Source organism: Dermacentor silvarum, chromosome 7 (genome assembly GCF_013339745.2).
Source record: "Dermacentor silvarum isolate Dsil-2018 chromosome 7, BIME_Dsil_1.4, whole genome shotgun sequence".
In the NCBI taxonomy this organism is placed as follows: Eukaryota; Metazoa; Arthropoda; class Arachnida; order Ixodida; family Ixodidae; genus Dermacentor; species Dermacentor silvarum.
This window is the reverse complement of record NC_051160.1, coordinates 59,587,912-59,608,253: the sequence shown is the minus strand read 5'-3', so window position 1 is coordinate 59,608,253 and position 20,342 is coordinate 59,587,912. Positions and strand designations below refer to the sequence as shown.

The following is a 20,342-nucleotide window of genomic DNA, read 5'->3' as shown; positions in this document are numbered from 1 at the left end:
CGACGCGCCTGCATGTATCAGAAGTTCACGAATGTCATCGATAGTTCTATCCGTTTTCTGTTGTCACGTACCAAAGCTTTTTTTTTTTTTTTTTGTTTAATCGAATTGTATGCCGAGGCGAATTGTGCAGTACTTTTTGAAAGCCACGCAGGCACCAGCGATTACACTCGAACCTTCGACGAGTCGGTTATAAAAGCCGACTCTGCCACATAAGTCTCTCAAATTCTTTGCCTCAGTATATCGCGAAATGAAAACACGTATAGAGCGGCGCTCAAATCTCGCATCGTAATCGTCGGGGAATTTTTGGATTCGATTTATCGAGCAAGCACGTCACAGGTAGCGCGAGGCCTGGGCACTATGACATCAACCTATAGGAAGGCCTACGCTTCCATTGATGACCGTGCCTCACGTACCCCGCGCGTAGTCTTTTGTGTCACCGTACAGCGAAGCGTCGGGTGGCGTGTTACGGTGTACGTACGCGTAGTCCCCCCGTTGAAATGTTTCTGCCCTCGCTCTTCCAGCGGGATGGATGTAGCGGTTCGTAGAGTTCATGGACGTAGCGGTTTATGGTCGCACTCGGCTACGCTGCGAAGCCAGCGACTGTATATCCTCGCAGCAAGAAACCTTGAACGCTAATCCCGAAGGCCCGAGATGAAATCCGGGCCGCGGCGGCCGCATTTGTACCGTGCGTTGGGTGCACGTTAAAGAACACCTCAAGTGGTCTAAATTATACCTCAGTTCCCAACTACCGCGTGCATCGTAATCATATTGTGGTTTTGGAACGACGTAAAACCCCAGAAGCTAATTCCTTGAGCGTTCTTTTACGTACATCGCGTACCGTTACTGACACCGGGTTCCGAATGAAAAGCAAACGAAACAGTGTCTGCCATCCGCAGCTCCGTTCATTTAATACGTCTAGAACTGCCCCCTCCCGCCTAGGGTACACACCTTACTTATTTTCCCTCCCTTAGTTTACTTTCTCAAACACTCCCCTTACCACCCGCGCATCGCCACGCCCAACCAGTTTTTTTGCGCCGCGCGCTCTCCGTCAATTACCGGGCCAGTCGTTGTTTTTACTCTGTGGACGTGGGAAGAAAGAAAGGGGAAAAAAAAAAAAGACGAAAAAGCGAGAGCTGCTCCTCTAAAGCGGCCGCCAGCCGCCTCCGCCGGCAACGACCCCCTCAAGCTTCCTGCCGTGCCTGTCTGCCTTCGTGCGCGCGCGCTGGTTGTGTGGTAGCGGCGGTGGGCGCGCGAGGCGACCGCGCCGGGCGCTTGGGGGTAAAAATAAGTCGGTGGGGGCTTCAGTTCGTGAATGAAGCCGGCCAACGAAAGAACGCGACGGCCGAGAAGGAGCCGAGGAAGAGAGCCTCTATCTACGTCTCCTCTGCCCGATTTCTGTGTTCGGCGTTTACTTAAGAGTTTCTTTACTTTTTTTTTTTTTTCCCCCAATTTCTTTGAGCTTTCCGCACACGCATTCACTGCCATCGTCGTTCGTACACTTTCGGCCGCTTCTCAGTGCCCGAGGTGGCGAGCAAGCGTGACAAGAAATATGGAACAACGTTTCCATCTCTCCTATCTCTGATTCTCTCTCTTCTCTTCTCTCTCTCTCTGTTACTTGCTCATCTGACGCTCTCGCTGCGTCTAAGCACGCGTAAGAAAGTTAACAAACGTGGGGACGCGGGTACTGGAAGTCATGAACACGAAAGGCGGAAAGAGCTGCTCGGGTGCGTAGTATTATACTATATACGCGTGTGAACGTGCGTGAAGAGAGCGTTACGGTTCAGAGTATAACGAGCGCACGCAGAACGACGCCGCATCGTTCTACGCCGGTTGGGCTTTTGTTGTCGCCTTCTTCCTCCCCCACCACCCACAAACCCTCGCTCCTACTCTGCAAAAAAAAAAAAAAAAAAAAAGCGTGACTGGGGAGAGGAGCGTGAGCGGGCGTACTTGACGTACTGCCCACGTGGTCGATCGCGCTTGCCGCGGAGCAAGCGGCCGGCCCGCGTTGTTTACGAGGCTGTTCCTGACGGATAGTGGTCACGCTTGCCTTATTTTTTTTTTCGGACTTTTAGTCAACCCATTTGTTTTCGTTGCGCTGGGCATGTACGAAAGAAAGCCGAGGCACAAAGATTGAAAATAGTTTGATAATTTAGCGGAAGAAAAAGCAAGAAATGATCTCGTAATGATGAAGAAGTGGAGTTCTTTTCGGCAGAAATGGCCGTCATGATGGCCCAGTCACCTTTGGATCGGTTACAAATTTGGCGCAGTCGACAGGATTCGCTGCGGTGCCGCCGTGAAACCCGCAAGAACGCGCGACGTCTGCGTCGTGCTGAGGATCACTCATGACAATCTTGAAAGCCCTGGCCGTCGTTTAACTTCAGCGAGTTCAGCTTGGCGTTGACTATGATCAGAGCTCACTCGCAGCGAGTTCAGCTTGGCGTTGACTATGATCAGAGCTCACTCGCAGCGAGTTCAGCTTGGCGTTGACTATGATCAGAGCTCACTCGCAGCGAGTTCAGCTTGGCGTTGACTATGATCAGAGCTCACTCGAACTGATCTTCACCGTAGACGCACTGTGCAACGTTCACCGACTTAACGTCCTCGCGGGCCGCCGTAATGTCGACGCGCATTGTCCAGGGAAAGTCGCAGCGGCTCAGGCGAGCTGCACAATGTTCTGTACTCGACTACGCCAAATATTTAACTGAACCAAAAGCGACCAGGCCATCTTGGCGGTCATTACTGTTTGCGCCCAACATTGTCGGCGGTTTCTCCGGCTAAGAAAGAAGCGGGTAGCACAGCTGTGTGTTTAGCGAGGCGTGGAAAACTATATACAGTAGAGCGCCTCTATACAACGAACGCCTCAACATCGAAATTACATTTATAACGAATGAATAATTCTGTCCCGGTTCTACTGTGAGCTGTGCAGTGCGCGATCTTTACAACGAAGTGACCTGTATAACGAATGATTTCGGAGGCCCCAAGAACTTCGTCATAAAGGCGTTCGACTGTAGCCGTCTTTTGAGAAATGTGAGGTTCGTGTGCAAGGTTGGTCGCTTCAGTTTCTGAGACGATGCGTGCCGTCTTGGTAGACAAGGTAACGTGTACCAGTGGCACAGACCAACGGCCTAAGTACGTTGGCAGTGTACTACCACCATCTGCTACCGCGTCGACATAGGTGCTTTTGGCCAGGTGTGTGTGGCACGTGACCTTGCACATTCCAGAAAATCTCATACGTATCTCGAAAGGTATATATTATATATATATAATATATATATATATATATATACACACACACACACACATATATATGGTGTGAGGGCCCTCTATGCCGCTGGGTGGGAATAGAGGAATAAGTTTAATGGCGCCTGCAGAGTTCTAGCGCCGCGTTAACAGGTGGATGCATATTTTGAATGGCGACAACATACTTTCAGCAGCCTTATATGAGAACAAGGAGCGCGCCCAGCAAAACTGCTATTCTCATTGTTTTATTCAAAAAGAGAACTTCCATGAAATCGAACTAATGCAGGTCAGCTTTGTACGTTCGTGCTCGGTTCCTAGTGCTGAAAACTTTTCCTTGCCGCGAACTTCTCGCCCCCCCTCTCTCTCGCGGCGGGGCTCTGAAGCGACGGAGATGTTCGTTCCCAGACAAGTTGCTAGTGCGGATCGTATGGAACGGATAGATTCGCAGTAGCATAATGTAAAAAAAGGTAGAGTTAGAGGAGAGAAACAAGGTTCATGTGGAAATAACGGAAATCGGCGGATCTACAAACGAAGGGAGGCAAAACGCCTGCGAAAGTAGGGATACGGGGAGAAAAAAAAATAAGAAAGATGGCGCGAGCGCAGCACGCCTTCAGTGGCAGTGGCGCCACCGAGCGGCCGCGGCGGCGACTGCGCTTGTGTCAAGCCCTTTCTCATCGATCGTAGGTGGCGCGCGTGTAGTTCTCCGTATTGGGAGGTGCCACCGGCTGCCGCGCTCCAGCTCCATGCCTTCTCCCATCGTGCAGTCTCCAGCTATCGCTCGCTGTTTCGTTTCCTTTCTGTATTCCTTGTTTTACGCTATGCTGACCGAGTCAATTCATTTCGCCCACTCACATGGTTCCTTCCAGAACATAAAGATGTTTAAAAATGGAATTTTGTCCGTGTTACTGCCCAACGTTATCTCGTTGGCCATCTTTCTCCAGTTTCAGAAAAGTGATAATGAGACAATAATCATTACGCCCTACTTCATCGGGCTTATAACGCGCGCTTTTTGAATATGTTGCAAGCAAGTGCAAATGGCAGACGCTCCCGCTTTACCGATGCTTTCTATCGTCCGCCCACAATTAATAGTCGAGGAGCAATATGTCGATACTCAGGCAGTTCTCGTTATAAGAGTCTACACTGAAGAAGAAAAAAAAAGAATGGTGTTCTACCACTACGCGGTACATAATCAAGTTGGTTTTCATGGTTGGGTGCAAATGCCCAACGTGTTCACACGCTTAGTTCCGTGTTTACAAACGCGCCTCAGCTTTTCCAAGTAGTGAAGATCAGTATGCAGTCGAATCCGCATATATCGAACTCACATACAGTCGAACCCGGATATATCGAATCTTAAGGGAATTGCAAAAAGTTCGATATATAGATAATTTGATATATCAAATTTTTAAAAAATTCGTTGTAAGTTGAACCCGGATATATCGAACCCCACATATAAGAATTATTGTGTATATGGAACAGCTGTAAAATCCCCTTGAAAATTCATGCATAAAACTTTATTTGAATATAGAATTACCTATGTATGGAACATTGTGTGGTTCCCTTGGGATTCGTTATATCCGGTTTCGACTGTATAACGTTCCTCGGAGTTACCTGCACTCATCAGGAGTTGTCTTGATGTGCGCGGCAGACTTAATTGGGTCTATCAACACACGCCCTCGCATTTTCTTCCTTTGCGCAGGCGTGGGCGACCTGTGCGGCACTTTTCCCGACTCAGACATCGGCGACGACGAGGTCTTCATGACGCTCGAGCTGCCCGTCGACTCGCGCTCTTCATCGGGCTCCTCTTCGGCCGGCAGCGGCTTGTCGCCGTACTCGGCGAACCACCACCTGCACCGCATCAACTACGTGCGCCGCAACGACGGCGGGCCGCCGCCTTCCAACAATCACCAGAAGGGCGGCCTGCTGCTGGACGACGCCGGCAACCCCGTGCAGCAGCAGCCGCCGGAGCCCTACTCGTACGTGCAGTTCGCCAAGCACGACTACTCCTACCCGCTGGTCGAGACGCTCAAGAGCGGCGTTGTCCGAGACGCCGGCACCGGGGCGCCGGTTCCTCCGGGCTCCGGTGGTGGCGCTCCGGTCACTGGCCAGACGCCCACCGTGCCGCCGCCCGGCAAGAAGGGAGCCGCAGCTCCGCCACTGCCCAGCAAGGCGCGTGGAGGCCAGAAGCGCCGTCAGTGTCGGCACTGCCTCGAGGAGTTCTCGGAGGACAGCAATGTGCGCGGATCGTGCGAGTATGCGCCGGACAGCGTGCTCACGTGCATCAACACTGCCTCGTGCATCTCGTGCGCCCATTGCATGCTGTATCACTGCATGGCCGACGCCGAGGGCGACTTCAGCCAGCGTCCCTGCTCGTGCTCGGGCTCTCCGAGGGACTGCCGCCGCCGCTGGGCGGGACTGGCGCTGCTGTCGTTGTTGGTGCCCTGCCTCTGTTGCTACCTGCCCCTCAGGGCCTGCCACCGGGCAGCCGTCGGGTGTGGATTGTGCGGGGGCCGGCACCAGGCCTGAGAAGCTCGGGCTGCGGGACATCGCCGCGGCGCAGTTGTGTGCTGTGTCGTGCACCCTTTTGTGTCCTCGGAGAACCGGAGGGGAGGTCATCGTGCAGCACTGGTTCGCAGTGAACTGGAATACTTGGATTGGGGAGAGGACGTTGCCCATACCGTGTGGGCGAGGCATAGAGACCCAAGACGGTGTAGATTTCGGCAAGTTGGTAATTCACTGTAGCAGGCTGGCACAGAAAAGAAGACACATTATGTCATGTTGTTGTCCATGCCTTCTTTTCTGTGCTATCTTGCTACAATACAGTGGTATAAACAACACTGTTTCCAACAGCCCACCCTTTAGCCTACCCTTAGCCCACCTATTGACATTGTGGCAGGAGGGCACAAGTCAGCTTCTTTGAGCTAGTGATGGAGCACTTGTTCGGTTGCATGGTGGGAGTGAACTGTATTTAGCGAGAGGCTAGGTCGCAGTGCTAGTGCCACCACTTAGCATCAACACTTCTTTACCTCTTAAGGAGGATGTCACACACAAGTATTCTAGTTCAGATTGAAGGAGCTCTCTGGACACAGCACTACAGGCTTAGCACTTTGAATCATTCTTTCAGCTGTTGGCATACTCCAAAATAGAAACATTTAATAGAAAAGCTTGCATCCTTGTGTTCAGAAAATGTCGCTGGTCTGAGCCACTTATGCAATCATATAGAGTTCACTGTTGACCAGTAGCGTAGCCAAGGGGGAGGCACACCGGGAACACGCCCCTGCCCATGAAATTCCTGTTAGAATGCGGCTTATCCAGCTCTTACCCCCCCCCCTCACCTTCCCCGTCTCAGGTCAGTGCGTGCCCCCCCCCTCCCCCCCCCCCGGAAAGAAATTTAGGCTACGTCACTGCTGCTAACGCTCATGAAGTTGAAGTTGACAAGCTTATGCTGCAGTTGTGATATCATCTTATGTGTTATGCAAATATTTGGAAAAATGATTGGTGGATGTACTTTTCTTTTTCACCTTCAATTCAGCTAAGCAGTTTTCTAAAGATACTGTCACATTTTGATTCTATGCGCATGTTAAGAGAAAATTTCCCCACTCAATGCTAATGCTAAACCATTTTGTACTTGCACAGGCATCCTTCTTTACACACATTTGAGGGGAGGGCAGTCTATTGGAAGTTTATGAGAAAGAATGTGAATAAACTGAGTAGACCAGGTTATGGTAGATGGTTAAGAACATACCTCTTTTTATAACCTTTATGAATGGTCGTGATTCTTGCAGAAAAGAGCACTGACTAGGCTTCCTGTCACTTTTTTGTTGTGCAACGACTCGTGTTTTAAATATAGAGGCATTGCAGCCATGTTCAGAGGTCATGTTTCTATAATATAACAAGCATACCAACTGCATAGACCTTTTCTAAGGTGCCTGATGCAGATCTTTTTTAGGCAGTCACCGCTCATGTCAGTATAGTTTTGAGTTTGCCTACAGCTAGTGTACATTAGCAATACTCTCTTTATTAGGGCTGCTTGTAATTTGTCTATCCATCAAAATAGTTTAACACATATCTGCACTACCTTCCATTTCTGCAGCACATGCTCTCCTTCCGATAGTCCGCGCATTCAACTTCACACACTGAACCACTTGATAATACTTGTTCATGGGAATGGTGTAGTCTCAAATTACATTACAACTTAGGTGCCTCACAAATCAGCTCTTCAAGTGCAAGGAAGGAAATAGTTGAAAGAACTTGAAACTTAGTTTCACTTTACTGCACATCCAAGTAACACATTACTGAGGCTCACCTGACAGAGGCTTAATAAGTATACTAAAGTTTATATAGTTTCAGTAGGAATACAATTTATAATTATTTAATGCTCGCATTAATTAGCTGTTTTAATCGTATCGACTGCATGACATGTGAACAAGGCAGACTCCTGAGCAGTCTAGGCCTAAAGTGCATGAGTCACATAAGACTTCACATGTGCTTGCATTTGGAAGCTTGGCATATTTTCAAAGCCATGTTTTGGGCATGATTCTGTAATGCCTGCATGTACCTAACCTGATTATGTTGAAAAATTATTAAATTATTTTAAGAATAAGACTTATCAATGAACCAGCATACGGGTGAAAGTTTTTCAAGTCAAAAGCTTTGATATGCTTCAGCAGTGTTTTTCAATATACAAGTGGAGAAACTCGGATAAGTGGTTGAAGACAGACATTCTAAACACAATCCAGACAGAACAGGAGAGAGCGGTGGGCAACACAAGCTTTCCTTCATGTTCCCTAATTCCTGCATGTTCCTAGTTTTTGCCAGCACCCTGTCACTTGTATTGTTTTTTGAGTGCCTTCACCATGTACTTGCACATCTCTCAGCTGGTTTCAGAGTGCTCTGGCAGTGAACTTTAAAAGCTTCGAAGTGATTCTAAATGCTAGGCCTAGTGTAGTGCCAAGCTCCTCCAACTAACCTGACCTGAATATCTATGAATAACTTGGCAAACTAGGCTTAATATGTGAATGTCGCAACATGTTTTTATATGTGCACAGATCGACACAGACTGGAAGTTAAAAACAGAACACGCTGTAGGCCTAATTGTCACTGTGCCACATAGACATTAGCACATGGGGCAATATGCAGTGCTTGAGCAGCAACAAAGATTGCCAGGTCAAGCAGGTTCTGACAGTGCTTCCTGCTTGCCACGTTGCTTTGGTGCAGGCGCCAGAGCCCTGGTATGTGAAGGTAGCACAGAATTTTGCCGCCAAGACACTGCAACTGCATGCGTGTACATGTATGTGCGTAACTGTTCTGCTTCTGGTGATACTGATTCCTCTTTCAAATTTGTCTGTTCTGCACATTTTCTCAGTTCTCTTGTATTCATCGCCTTTCATCATTTGACATGGCCTTGTTATTCTGACACCATCCAAACCCCACAGCACTTCAACAATTAAACTTGCTGTTTATAACGCAGAGAGTGTCTGCTGTTAACTTGTTCCACTTTGTATGCTGTCCTTCAGTACCAAAATAGGCTGCAACCCTACAACAAATTAAGTGTTTGGGTGAGTGTAGGTGAAGTTGATGCTGTACCTAGTAAAACGAACAAATCCTCCTGCTACCGGCCATTTGCTGTACGAGTCCTTCCACATGCTACCATGCGAGCACCTTTGAGTACCACGAAGCTTTGCGACGCATCAAGTCTATAGGTTGACATTCTCCTAATTATCCTTGCGCTTTCAATTACTGAAGATAAATAGCAGGTTGCTACTTGCTTGCCACAATATTTTTCATGTGCACTGGAGCTATGATACTCTAACCCACTTAGTGACTTAACAGAAATTCAGCTGCTTTAAGGAACATGCTGCCGATCCTAGCAACCTTTACATTGCCTGCAATGATTCTTCTCTGTGGCACTCAAGGTGAACAATAATGTCGTGCTCACATTAGGTCACTTAACGAAATGTGCACTTCACTGCTATGATGTATCATGGGCAGTGCTGATAAATACGCAGTGTCAAACACATGTGTAGCCACATGACAAATGTGTATACTACCACTGAGTTGTATGAGTGTTTCATTGAGCATATTCGTGATTTTGCCGTGCACATTATAGTTGCAAACACACTACTGCACTGCATAATCAGTCACATTTTCTAGGGATAGTTCTTTTCACAACGTCTGCTGCCATGATTTCTGCCATCTCAGAGCTGGTGTGTCTTGTCCTGTCTACTGGTTCTCATTTTGACATTCTGCGTTGGTTATCTGTCATGTTGGGCTTAATATTGTAGTAGATCTTATATCAATTTCTTTTATGTTCTCGTTATTATGGTGCATGAAAACAACAGCTTTGTGGGTAACACCTTGACTGCGTTGTGCAGATACAAACTTAATTCTGTTTTTAACTAGCCATACGATGAACAAAGCACAAAGTGACGAATGCCAAGAACATGTATTGCCTAGTATGAGTTATACTGAGTGCAAATACTTGTCCACGTGTGTTACGTTTTTTCACAGCTTCCTTTACCTCCCTGAGTTACCATGCTTTGCTGCAGTAAGTGTAACTGGCAGGTCCGCATTATGTCCAGGTTCTGCTTTACTTTCTTTTAAATAATTTAAGCACTACAAGAAGTCGCCTCCTACTAAGATTGTTACGCCATCCCCTCCTTATTTGCCAACTTTTTTTTTCCCCATGACTTGGCAAGTCTGGCAGCAGTCATGGCACCCTGGACGCATTAGACGTATAGCTCCATTGCGCTGCATCCTCAGTGTGTCCAGCTGTCCTAGCATGAGCTGCTTCGCACATTAAAGGACGCTGACTAGCTGGAACGTTTATTTTTGACAATGCTGTCTGTGATGTTGCCTTCATAACTGTCGTTATGCTTGCAACACATTTTATTTTGTCACTACACATGACTATTTAACCCATGGCTAGGACATGTCCTACATAAGAATCTTTGAACATTCAAAAGAAAGTTTATGGGAAAGTTTTACCTTGAGCCAAACTTCTCTTTTTCTATTAAAATTTGTCAATATGGAAATGCTTAACTGAATTTAGGGCCCAGATATAGGCAGCTTTACAAAGCAAATGAAGTTCGCACAGCTCAGGTGAAACTATTTCATCAAATTATCAGGTTCTGTGAATATGCTATTGGTGAAATACTGCTGTGCTGTGCAGTTAGGACTGCATTTTGTTTTTAGAGTGGCAAAGTTGTAATGCTGCCATTTCAAAATGAAATTTCTTCTTTGTTCTTGAATGTACCAGGGCTTAAAAATTGCTTTTACTCAGCTGTAATTTGGCATTTCTTTTGCTTGTAACAGCTTTCATCTAAATCGAAGCTGTTGTTGCCTAATGAGAAGGTTCTTGTATTCACTGCTGAATGAAGAAATTGGAATTGGGCTTCATGCAAGTCTTTATCTTAATTTTTGTGCCAGGTATTTTGATGTGTCGTAGGTTCTCGCCTCTGGTTGGACCTCCCTCCATGCACTGTAGCTCGATGTGCAATTAAGCCCAACTGTAGATCAGCGGTGGATGATGCAAAGTATAAAAGCTTTGCCTTCGCACTGTATAAAAGCAGCTCCTATGGAGCCAAGCTTAAAATAATTACTGCTCATCACTGGTCTCTTTTGTGTTTTTTCTTTTGTGTTATCAGTTTGAGTACGGTTACTGCTGGTGGATGCAAGACACGCACCGAACCTTGTGCATTGCTCAAACAAGCAGTCGTCACATTCTCCCACTTCTTGTCTTTCCAGTGAGCTGCAAAGCTTCAACCATTGTTTCTTGACATGAGCTCTGTGCTTTCTTTTTTTCCTTCATTCCTTCTTATTTTTCCTCTGCTGAAGTCACTCCTGTATGTAAGTGCAACATATTCTCTTTAGCATGTTATGAACTGTGCGAGGTGAAATTTTCACAATACAAATCTTCTCCACACAAGCCACTGGCCGTTTCGGTTTATCGGCAACCGTGAATAGTGGTCAGTGATAGTGCATTGTTGTGTGTGTTGTGTTTCACATTGCTGAGCTGTTCCATTTGATACGCAAGAGCATATATGTGAGTACGTCTTTATCATACATGTGCAGTCATCTCCATTACCTAGAATAGCCCTTCCATCAAGCTGCACTTATCAGATCATGCTTTCATTGTCATGTCTTTGCCAAAGCCACATATATGCTTAATATTGAGCTAGAGTTGTTACTGGAATGCTGGCAGCTTCTCTGTCAAGCTAGAGTGCTTGAATTATAAGCCCAGACACTAGCAGGCAAATGTATTTCCGTTAATACGGGTTTGTAGCATCATTACCGAACTAAAGAAAGTTTCTTGACTGAAAATCACCAGCTTATGTCACTTGTCTTGCAACCACACGTCAGCTTATTACTACCTGCCGAACAGTTGTGAAAGAAAGAATTGTTTTGTAAATGTTTATGACAGAACAAAGATGTTAATTTGTCACAAGACATAGCTTTAACTGTTTTTTGCCATGAAAATTATTACTGTAATCCTTGCATGCTGTTTATTGTGATGGTCAGCTTATGATTCTTTGAGTTTGCATGGCAAGTTATGGACACTTTTGTCATTGCTTGAGGCACCTTTTTAAGCTCGCCTTACTCACGGAAAGGATATGTGCTCATAAAATACAGAAATAGAAGCAACTAAACAGTGGCCCCTATTGTTCCTATCTTTGAGAAGTCAGGCAGGGAGCCAAGATTCCAAAAAAAGCTAATATTGCATTAAAAAATGTCTTCTCAAATATGGAAGTTATGCAATGTCATCCTCATAAAAATTTTAAATTGCTTTGTGGGCAACTTATTTTATAATAGTAACATTTTAATATTCAAATTGTAAAAAGGAAACAAGCTTCAAGTATCAAATCGTTTACTGGTTTTTCCTAACCGTTTGAAAGTAAGAAAAGGAAACAAACATTTGGCAGATTTGCTTGCAAATTATAGAAAAATTTGTTTGCCACAGTTTCTCGTTAGCTTACGACGGACGCTTAAAAGCAGCTAACAGACCGCACGCACTGGTATTCTCCCATGGCAGCCTGGCTACATTAATCGTAGCAACCTGCGTAATTAACCCTAAGTGCATGGACTGTCATATTCTGAAATTAAACACTTAGATCTGAATTGGATGTATACAATTCTGTTTGGAATTTCGAATGCTTGCACACTCCTATACTAATAGACTTCTGCTATACAAAAAAAAATGTTTGTGTATATTAAAAAGTAAGTGGTCTTGGGCATTGAAGTGTCAGCTGCTGTCACCTGGAGGTTGCATTGCCTAGCTTTTGGTTCTCCTCTGAATCTTTTTTTTTTGCTCATATTCCTCCACAAGACCTATTATAGTGCTCTTACTTTAGTAATAAGTGCTTTCTCGGTATCTCGCTGTGCTGCTCTTCGACAGCATTAATGGGTTTCTCTCCATTAATTTCTGTTCGAAACAGAAAGTAGGGCTATCTCACTTTTCCTCACTAAGCAACAAGGCATTTCAACATCACACCGAACTGTCATGTACAGCCATGTCGTGAAAAGCAAGCATCTTGAACTACTTCATGAGCACATGTTCTTTCATCTAGCTGATCCTGACTAAGCACACGAAGGCTGGCCATAGCTCACAACGCGTCTCTGTGCCTGTTCTCGAATGTGCATGAGAAGCGGGCATAGCTTCTGTTGTCTGAATGTCACAAATGCTGCGATAGTAGTAGAAGCTGCACTGTTAACAAAAGTCTTGTGGGAAGCACAGGTTACGCAAGCTTGATGAAAAGCACAACAGTGCTTTTCATAAGCTCACTTTACGAAGTTTTTAAGACATACTAGACATTTATACTATGTGACGCACTACACACTTCACTGGTCCTTGAGTGTTTGGGTACAGAACAGCCTTGACTCTTACAAGAAAGGAACACTGTACATAACTGGCATGCAAAAATACTGAAAAAACCTGACACAGCATGACCGAGGCGTGGTTTCACTGTGGTTCGCAATCTTAGTCAACAACACTGCCGTCAGGAGTTAACCAGCAGTTACCATCTCCCACGCCTTCCTTCCCTCTCTCGATTCTGCTAGCAGCACTCCCGTGCACTTGTGGCTTTTGTAAGATGGTCAGATTGTAGAAGTCTTTCGTCAACATTCACCATGTAGAGTATGATGTGCGTTGCAAAGCTGTGACCTATTACACCAAACGGCCCTTTGCAACCTGCACATTTGAGATTTTTCACGTTTATGTGGATGTGCTTAGCATCAGGCTTTTGACTGGTTCGCTGGCCATGCATCTAAGCTCAACACAGCTGAAAAGCTATGAATCTGCTCTTTGTTATGTGCAGGTGTTGCCTTGTTCTGTCCTGTTTTGGTGACTTGTTGAATGTTGACTGTGCCCTTAGTGTCAGAAGAAAATGAAAGTGGTCCTGTGTCCTCTCTCATTTACTGTTGTCAGTGCTGTTCTTGCTGATTCAATGGGTGTGGGTGAGTGCGTGAAGTGACTGCCGCCTTGTCATCCCCCCTTGTAGCACGTGCGCCTTAAATCAAAACTGTCAAAATCGCTTGAAAAAGGAGGTTGAAGAGAAATAACTCCCACACTGAATACGCTTCACCTTGGTGAACATGCCACTTTTTCATGGGCAGAGTTGCCAGGTCCCAAACCCTGAACGCGGCAACATTTTCAATAGCAGCCCAAAACCAGTCATTCAGTCTCGGCCTCCCAGATTACAAAAGTATCTTAACAACAAATAATGTCACCAAAAGAACCCTCACTCCCATTTGTTCAATGCAGGAATGATCTGTATGTTTGAATGATGGCCAGATATTACATTTTAACAGCTGTGGAAGATGAAGTTTGTAGTGTAGTTAAGTACACGCTATTGCCATAGTGCAAAATATTAGACTAGGCAAAATTAAACTGTATTTACAGAACGTTATGGCACTGCTGTAACTACTGATATTGATTTTATAAATAGCTAAATAATAGAGCAGCCGAAATTTTCATGGCTAACAAGCCCCAAAGCTAGCCATTTTGGCACAAGGTGGCCAACCTGACAACTCTGCTCATAGGTGCCCTGTAGCTTTACATTGTGGCAGCCGTCACATCACGCTAGCACTCAAGTTGCATGATAGGTCATAAGTGTAGACGTGTTGCTGTATTGCCTTTTATTTCGATCCATTGCTTGCTTCTTGTGTGCTTTCTAGTGTAAGTCTTTTACTTCATTCGCAGTAAAAGGGACAGTGTCTGAGCTCCCGCATGCATGGTGCACCAGTGTGCATAGTAGTGCATGCGCTGCCTCTGTCGGCTCTTTGGTGAATACCACCTGCAGTCTCATCGTCGTTGCTCACTCACTTGTACATAGAACATTGTGAAAAGCTAAAGAAAGGATTTATGCGAAGGTACTACAATGGGAGATAAGTGATGACTGATAGTGTCATGGCTTACGAGAAATGCCAGCAACGACACGGGACAAAGCATTTCAACTATTAAGGGTTGCCAATGGACAAACACAGAACACGACGAGATGACGGTAACCTTGCATTAATTTCCTTATTCTTTTCACCAGCCTTTTTTTTTACACCATGTTATTTATGAGCTGTTAGAGCCAAAGAATTTATAAGATGCAAACCTATTAATTATTATTATTATTATTGACTCCATTGTTGGTGAGCATTACTGTACATAATGAGCCAGCCTGTGGGACCGGGCAATAAACGGTTATGATTTCTCAAAAAATGAGTTCTGTCTTGTTTTGTGTCAATTCCTTTCATCATTACAAAGACCCTATAAGCCGGAAAAAAAAACTGCATGTGTCTGCAAGACCCACCACATTATTGGTCAACGTAACAAGCAAGCATGAAGCGCTTCCTTTTTATGCATAGAAGTGGCGGTCTTGATTAATGTATTTGGGGGTAAATATGCATTGCAGAGACACAATACCCCCTGACAAAACTTATATGCTCTTCTAGCTACAATATTCCAGAAATTCGATGCATCACACATCTCTAGTAGGTATGCAAGCTCCAGGTTCAACAAGCTTGGTCTGTCGGCAGCAGATTTCATGAAAAAAAAAGTGTGAGCTTACCATGCAGAAAAGGGTGACTTGTATCATCATGCAAGTTAAGTAAAGGTCGCTCTTGCTTTGTAAGAGGAGCCGGAAAAAAAAACTGCGTGTGTCCGCAAGACCCACCACATTATTGGTCAACGTAACAAGCAAGCATGAAGCGCTTCCTTTTTATGCATAGAAGTGGCGGTCTTGATTAATGTATTTGGGGGTAAATATGCATTGCAGAGACACAATACCCCCTGACAAAACTTATATGCTCTTCTAGCTACAATATTCCAGAAATTCGATGCATCACACATCTCTAGTAGATATGCAAGCTCCAGGTTCAACAAGCTTGGTCTGTCGGCAGCAGATTTCATGAAAAAAAAAAGTGTGAGCTTACCATGCAGAAGAGGGTGACTTGTATCATCATGCAAGTTAAGTAAAGGTCGCTCTTGCTTTGTAAGAGGAAAATGTAAACTTCACAAGCAAGCAGAGAATAAATACCTGGCATCATGATTTCTGTATCAAAATTTTATTACTATAGAGGCTTCTGCAACAAATTTTTCTGATTGCTACAACGTGCAGCCACTATACGGTGAAAGACGACGCAATGTCAAAACGGTGAGTTACAGATTTAACTCCTTATTGGGCGGACTTGTAACAAGCAAAACAAGTAACACTCGAGCACAGCGATAGCGGCGAGCAAAATCAGCGATTGCCGAAGATCATAGCTTTTACACTTGACTCGTCGAATGTTCCAGCGTATTCATCGCGGGTGCCCACGTGCCTTCCAGAAAGTGGTATACACAATTCGCGCGCGCATACTATGAGAGTACACAAGGTTCGGTGACAATAGACAGCCGGATAGAACCCAGAGATAACATTCCACAAACTTCAGATAGAGAGATGGAGACGCGTCTTGCGCTGGTCGAGAACGTTTAACATTTGTTAGCCGCGGTAAAAAAAAGCGGTCACCGGAGAAAAATAAATGCACGTGTCAATGCTGCAAACACAAAAGCTGAAAACTTCTTTCTGGGGGTTTACATGCCAAGACAGAGGGCTTCGGATTAATTTTGACCACCTGGGATTGTTTAACGTGCACTACAAGGCGTTTTTGCATTTCGACTCCATCGAAATGCGGCCGCCGCCACAGCCGGGATTCGATCCCGCGACCTCGTGTTCAGCAGCGCAACGCCTTAGCTAACTGAGCCACAGCGGCAACGGTAAAGCGGAAAACAAAAGTACCCATAGTAAAGAAAAAAATGTCACAGTTTCGCCCTAAGGGCGAAGCAATGAATGCGATAGCAACACAGTAATGTCATACGAAGTAAGGTGAGCGGCTTTGGTAGCAATATGAATTGTAGTAAACATGAGCTGATTAAGTAAGCAGGTGTGATGCGGCGTAAGTAGACCGACATGAAGAGAGACTCGATGACCACGAGAAGGCGCGTGTGAAACCGTGATGTTGATGAGAAGCGCTTCCCGTGGGCAGCGCGTGCGAAGGGACACACCTGTAGCGCTGCACTGCCGATCCGGGCAGCATTGCGTGTGTAGCGTGCGTTGGAAAATGTGGCCCGACTATTACGAACTGAATGAACAAGCGTGGTGTGAGCGCGCACAAACACGAAGAGATCACACTGAATGACAGCAGACAACGACTGTCAAAACGCTGGCAGCAAGCATACGCCGCAGCGGGCGAAGGTACGTGCGGTCTATCGCTTCAACGGAAACTGAGCGGCGAATGCACTTAAAGGTCAGAGCCGTGTGGAGATAAGAGACGGTGCGAGCGAGCGACGAGCGCGGTTGTTGGCAGAGAAGTGCGCCCCCCCCCCCCCCCCCTTGCTCCCTCCGGCGCTGGCTTCCTGCTTTCTTGCTTGCGCGTGGGAGATTGAGTGCGTTCGCTCTCCGTGATAGCGCGCGTCTCCGCACGCTTCCTCTCGGGCATACGGCGCGCGGCGAAGATTTTATCTATAGGGAACCTCACGGCGACGGCGACGACGACGACGACGGCAGAAATCCGGTTCAAGTGTCCATATAATTGCTATCGCAATAAAAACAACAAAGGTACAAAATCCCAGACTTCGCGAGTCAGCGGGCGCAGACGCACCATGTGGACAACTTCAGGTCGTGCGCGGCGCCGCTGTTGATTGCCAAATGACGTCTGGCACGCCCTCATAGTCCATAGCGCGATGATCTTGTAGGGTGCGAAATAGGGTCGAAAAAGTTTCTCATGAAATCCTCGTCGTGGTATCGGGGTCCAAACACAGTCGCCCGGCTGGTGTTTCACGTAGCGTGGTAAGTCGAAGCTGTAGTGCCGGCTGTCCGTCTTTTGCTGGCTCTTGATGCGCAGGCGCGCAAGTTGTGCTACTTCGGTGCGCTGCAGATAGGCGGCGACATAGAGATTCTCTTCGTCGGTAACCTGTGGCAGCATAGCGTCGCGAGTCGTCGTCTGGTTCTTTCCGTAAACCAGCTTAAACGGCATGATCTGCGTTGTTTCTTTCACCGCCGTACGTTGTAAGCAAAGGTTACGTAGGGAAGGATCGCATCCCAGGTCTCGTGTTCGATGTCGACGAACATGGCTGACATGTCGGCGAGGGTCTAAGGCCATTCGTCTGCGGGTGGTAGGCGGTTGTCCTACGGTGACTCGTCTGGCTGTATTACAGGATGGCTTGAGTGAGCTCCGCCATAAAAGCAGTTCCTCTGTCGATGATCAGGACTTATGCGGCACCATGTCGTAACAGGATGTTCTCGACGAAGAATTTCGCCACTTCAACCGCGGTACCTTTAGGCAGGGCTTTGGTTTCGGCGTAGCGGGTAACGTAGTCGGTAGCCACGACGATCCACTTATTCCCGGATGTTGACATCGGAAATGGCCCCCAACGAGTCTATTCCTATCTTCGGGAATGGCCGGTAAAGTGGCTCGAATGGTTGCAGCAATCCCGCTGGCCTTGTTTGTGGTGTCTTCCGTCGCTGGCAGTCTCGGCATGTCCTGACGTAGTGGGCAGCGTCGGCGGTCAGGCCCGGTCAGTAATACTTGTATCCTCGATAGCGTACGGGAGAATCCGAGGTGCCCAGCGGTCGGATCGTCATGTAGGCCGTGCAGAATCCCTGGACGCAGTGCTGAGGGAACAAGAAGGTAGTTAGTGCGTACTGGTGAGAAGTTCTTTACGAGGACGTCGTTTTGCAGGGAAAACGAAGGCAATTAATTCATCTTCGCCTAAATGCCCTAGGAACAACGTCGGTGTAGAAGTACTCGACGAGGCTTTTTAGCTCCGGGTCTGCTTGTTGCTGATCAGCGAAGTCTACCACTCTTACTGTTCCCAGGTAGGCGTCACCAGCCTCGTCGTCTTGTGGCGGCGGGTCAATGGGGGCGCGTGATAGGCAGTCGGCATCAGAGTGTTGCCGTTCGGACTTGCAGACGACGGTGATGTCAAATTGTGATGTCAAATACTTGATTTAATCTTTCTGTCGAATTCTTTAATACCATATCTAGAGATATGTAAAACTGAGGATGGTCTTTCAGACCATAAAATGGTGCAACTATTTCTAAGCTTAGGAGCTGAACCATATCCATGTGCTCTTCATAAAACGTTTTTGAAATTTTCCTCTGCTAATGATGTTGGTGTGTTAGACTTTTTAGAGCGTTCATTCGACCATTTTGTTGATCTCTTTGAGTCGAAAACTAGTACAGATGATTTATGGGAATACTATTTTGAAACGGTCATGGATTGTATTAAAAATTACATACCAAAGTGCTATAAAAGAATTAAAAGGAAAAATCCTTGGATTACAAGGGAAGTGATACATCTAAAGAGACGATTAAGGCGGAAACGTGGGGACTGTTCGAGGTATCCAACCCCCGATAAGAAGAACTCAATTCAACGCATGAGCCAAGACCTGAAATGCCTTATAAAAGAATGTAAAGATAAGTTTTATAATGTGACACTTACGAAGTTCCTTAAAGAGGCGCCCCAGAAGTTCTGGCGTTATGTCAACCCATCCACAAAACCGTTATCTCCAGAATCCAGCAGTACAGCTACAATGCAAGCTGATAATTTTAATGATTACTTTACATCCGTTTTTACTAAAGATAATGGTCATATACCTCTTGTAGCCAACACACCCGCTAGACCCCCTATTGCAGACATTGAAATCAATGAACAAGGTGTTCTAAATCTCTTGCTGAATATCGATATTAAGAAGAGCCCTGGTCCTGACGGCATTCCAAACGAGTTTTTGCGTAGATATGCAGAATGGAACTCTAAATACCTAACTAAAATTTTTCAGTCCTCTGTTGATGGTGGTTGCTTCCCGGTAGCATGGAAATGCGCAAAAATCATACCTATACACAAAGGTGGTAGTACTGCGGAAGTGGCAAATTATAGACCAATTTCAATTACAAGCGCGTGTTCTAAGCTCCTCGAACACATCATTTATAAACAACTAGTTTTTTACTTGGATAAGTACAACTTATTTTTTCCTGGACAGCACAGGTTTCCGAAAAAAGCTTTCAACAACCACCCAACTCATTGAAATTGTACATGACCTCTCTGAAACCCTAAACTGCCGTGGTCAAACAGACATAATCTTCCTCGACTTTTCGAAAGCATTTGACAAAGTATCCCATCCGAAGTTAATCACAAAAATTAATTCCGTATTTCAAAACCCCGCCATCACTCAGTGGTTTTCATCTTACCTTTCTTCTAGAGAACAATACGTTGAATTCGCGGGGTGCACATCACGCCCTTCCCGTGTTGTGTCAGGTGTTCCCCAGGGAAGTGTGTTAGGTCCTGTCTTATTTCTGATATTTATAAATGACTTGCCTAATAATATTAGTGTCCCTGTCAGACTTTTTGCTGATGATTGTGTGATGTATAATAAAATTCGAAACAGTAATGATCAGGCCAATTTACAATCTAGTCTGCAAAAAATTAAGAAATGGTGTGACGACTGGCAGATGGAACTGAGCGCAGCTAAATCTGTTGTTATGTCCATAACGAGAAAGAAAGAAATTTTGCATTTCCATTACAACATAAGTAGTATAACCATTAGCAGAGTCGATAAACATAAGTATCTAGGAATAACGTT

The 20,342-nt window shown here is 45.9% G+C and overlaps 1 protein-coding gene across 1 annotated transcript in view; it reads left to right on the top strand.

Annotated features, from left to right (window-relative positions):
- The window catches only part of LOC119458091 (sprouty-related, EVH1 domain-containing protein 1), a 74,872-nt gene extending 67,046 nt beyond the window's left edge, over nucleotides 1-7,826 (top strand). Inside the window, exon 3 of the mRNA XM_049670748.1 lies at nucleotides 4,937-7,826. Within this exon, the coding sequence (XP_049526705.1) occupies nucleotides 4,937-5,763 (827 nt within the window). The 3' untranslated portion in view covers nucleotides 5,764-7,826. The remainder of the gene's footprint in view (nucleotides 1-4,936) is intronic.
- Nucleotides 7,827-20,342: the final 12,516 nt, after the last annotated feature.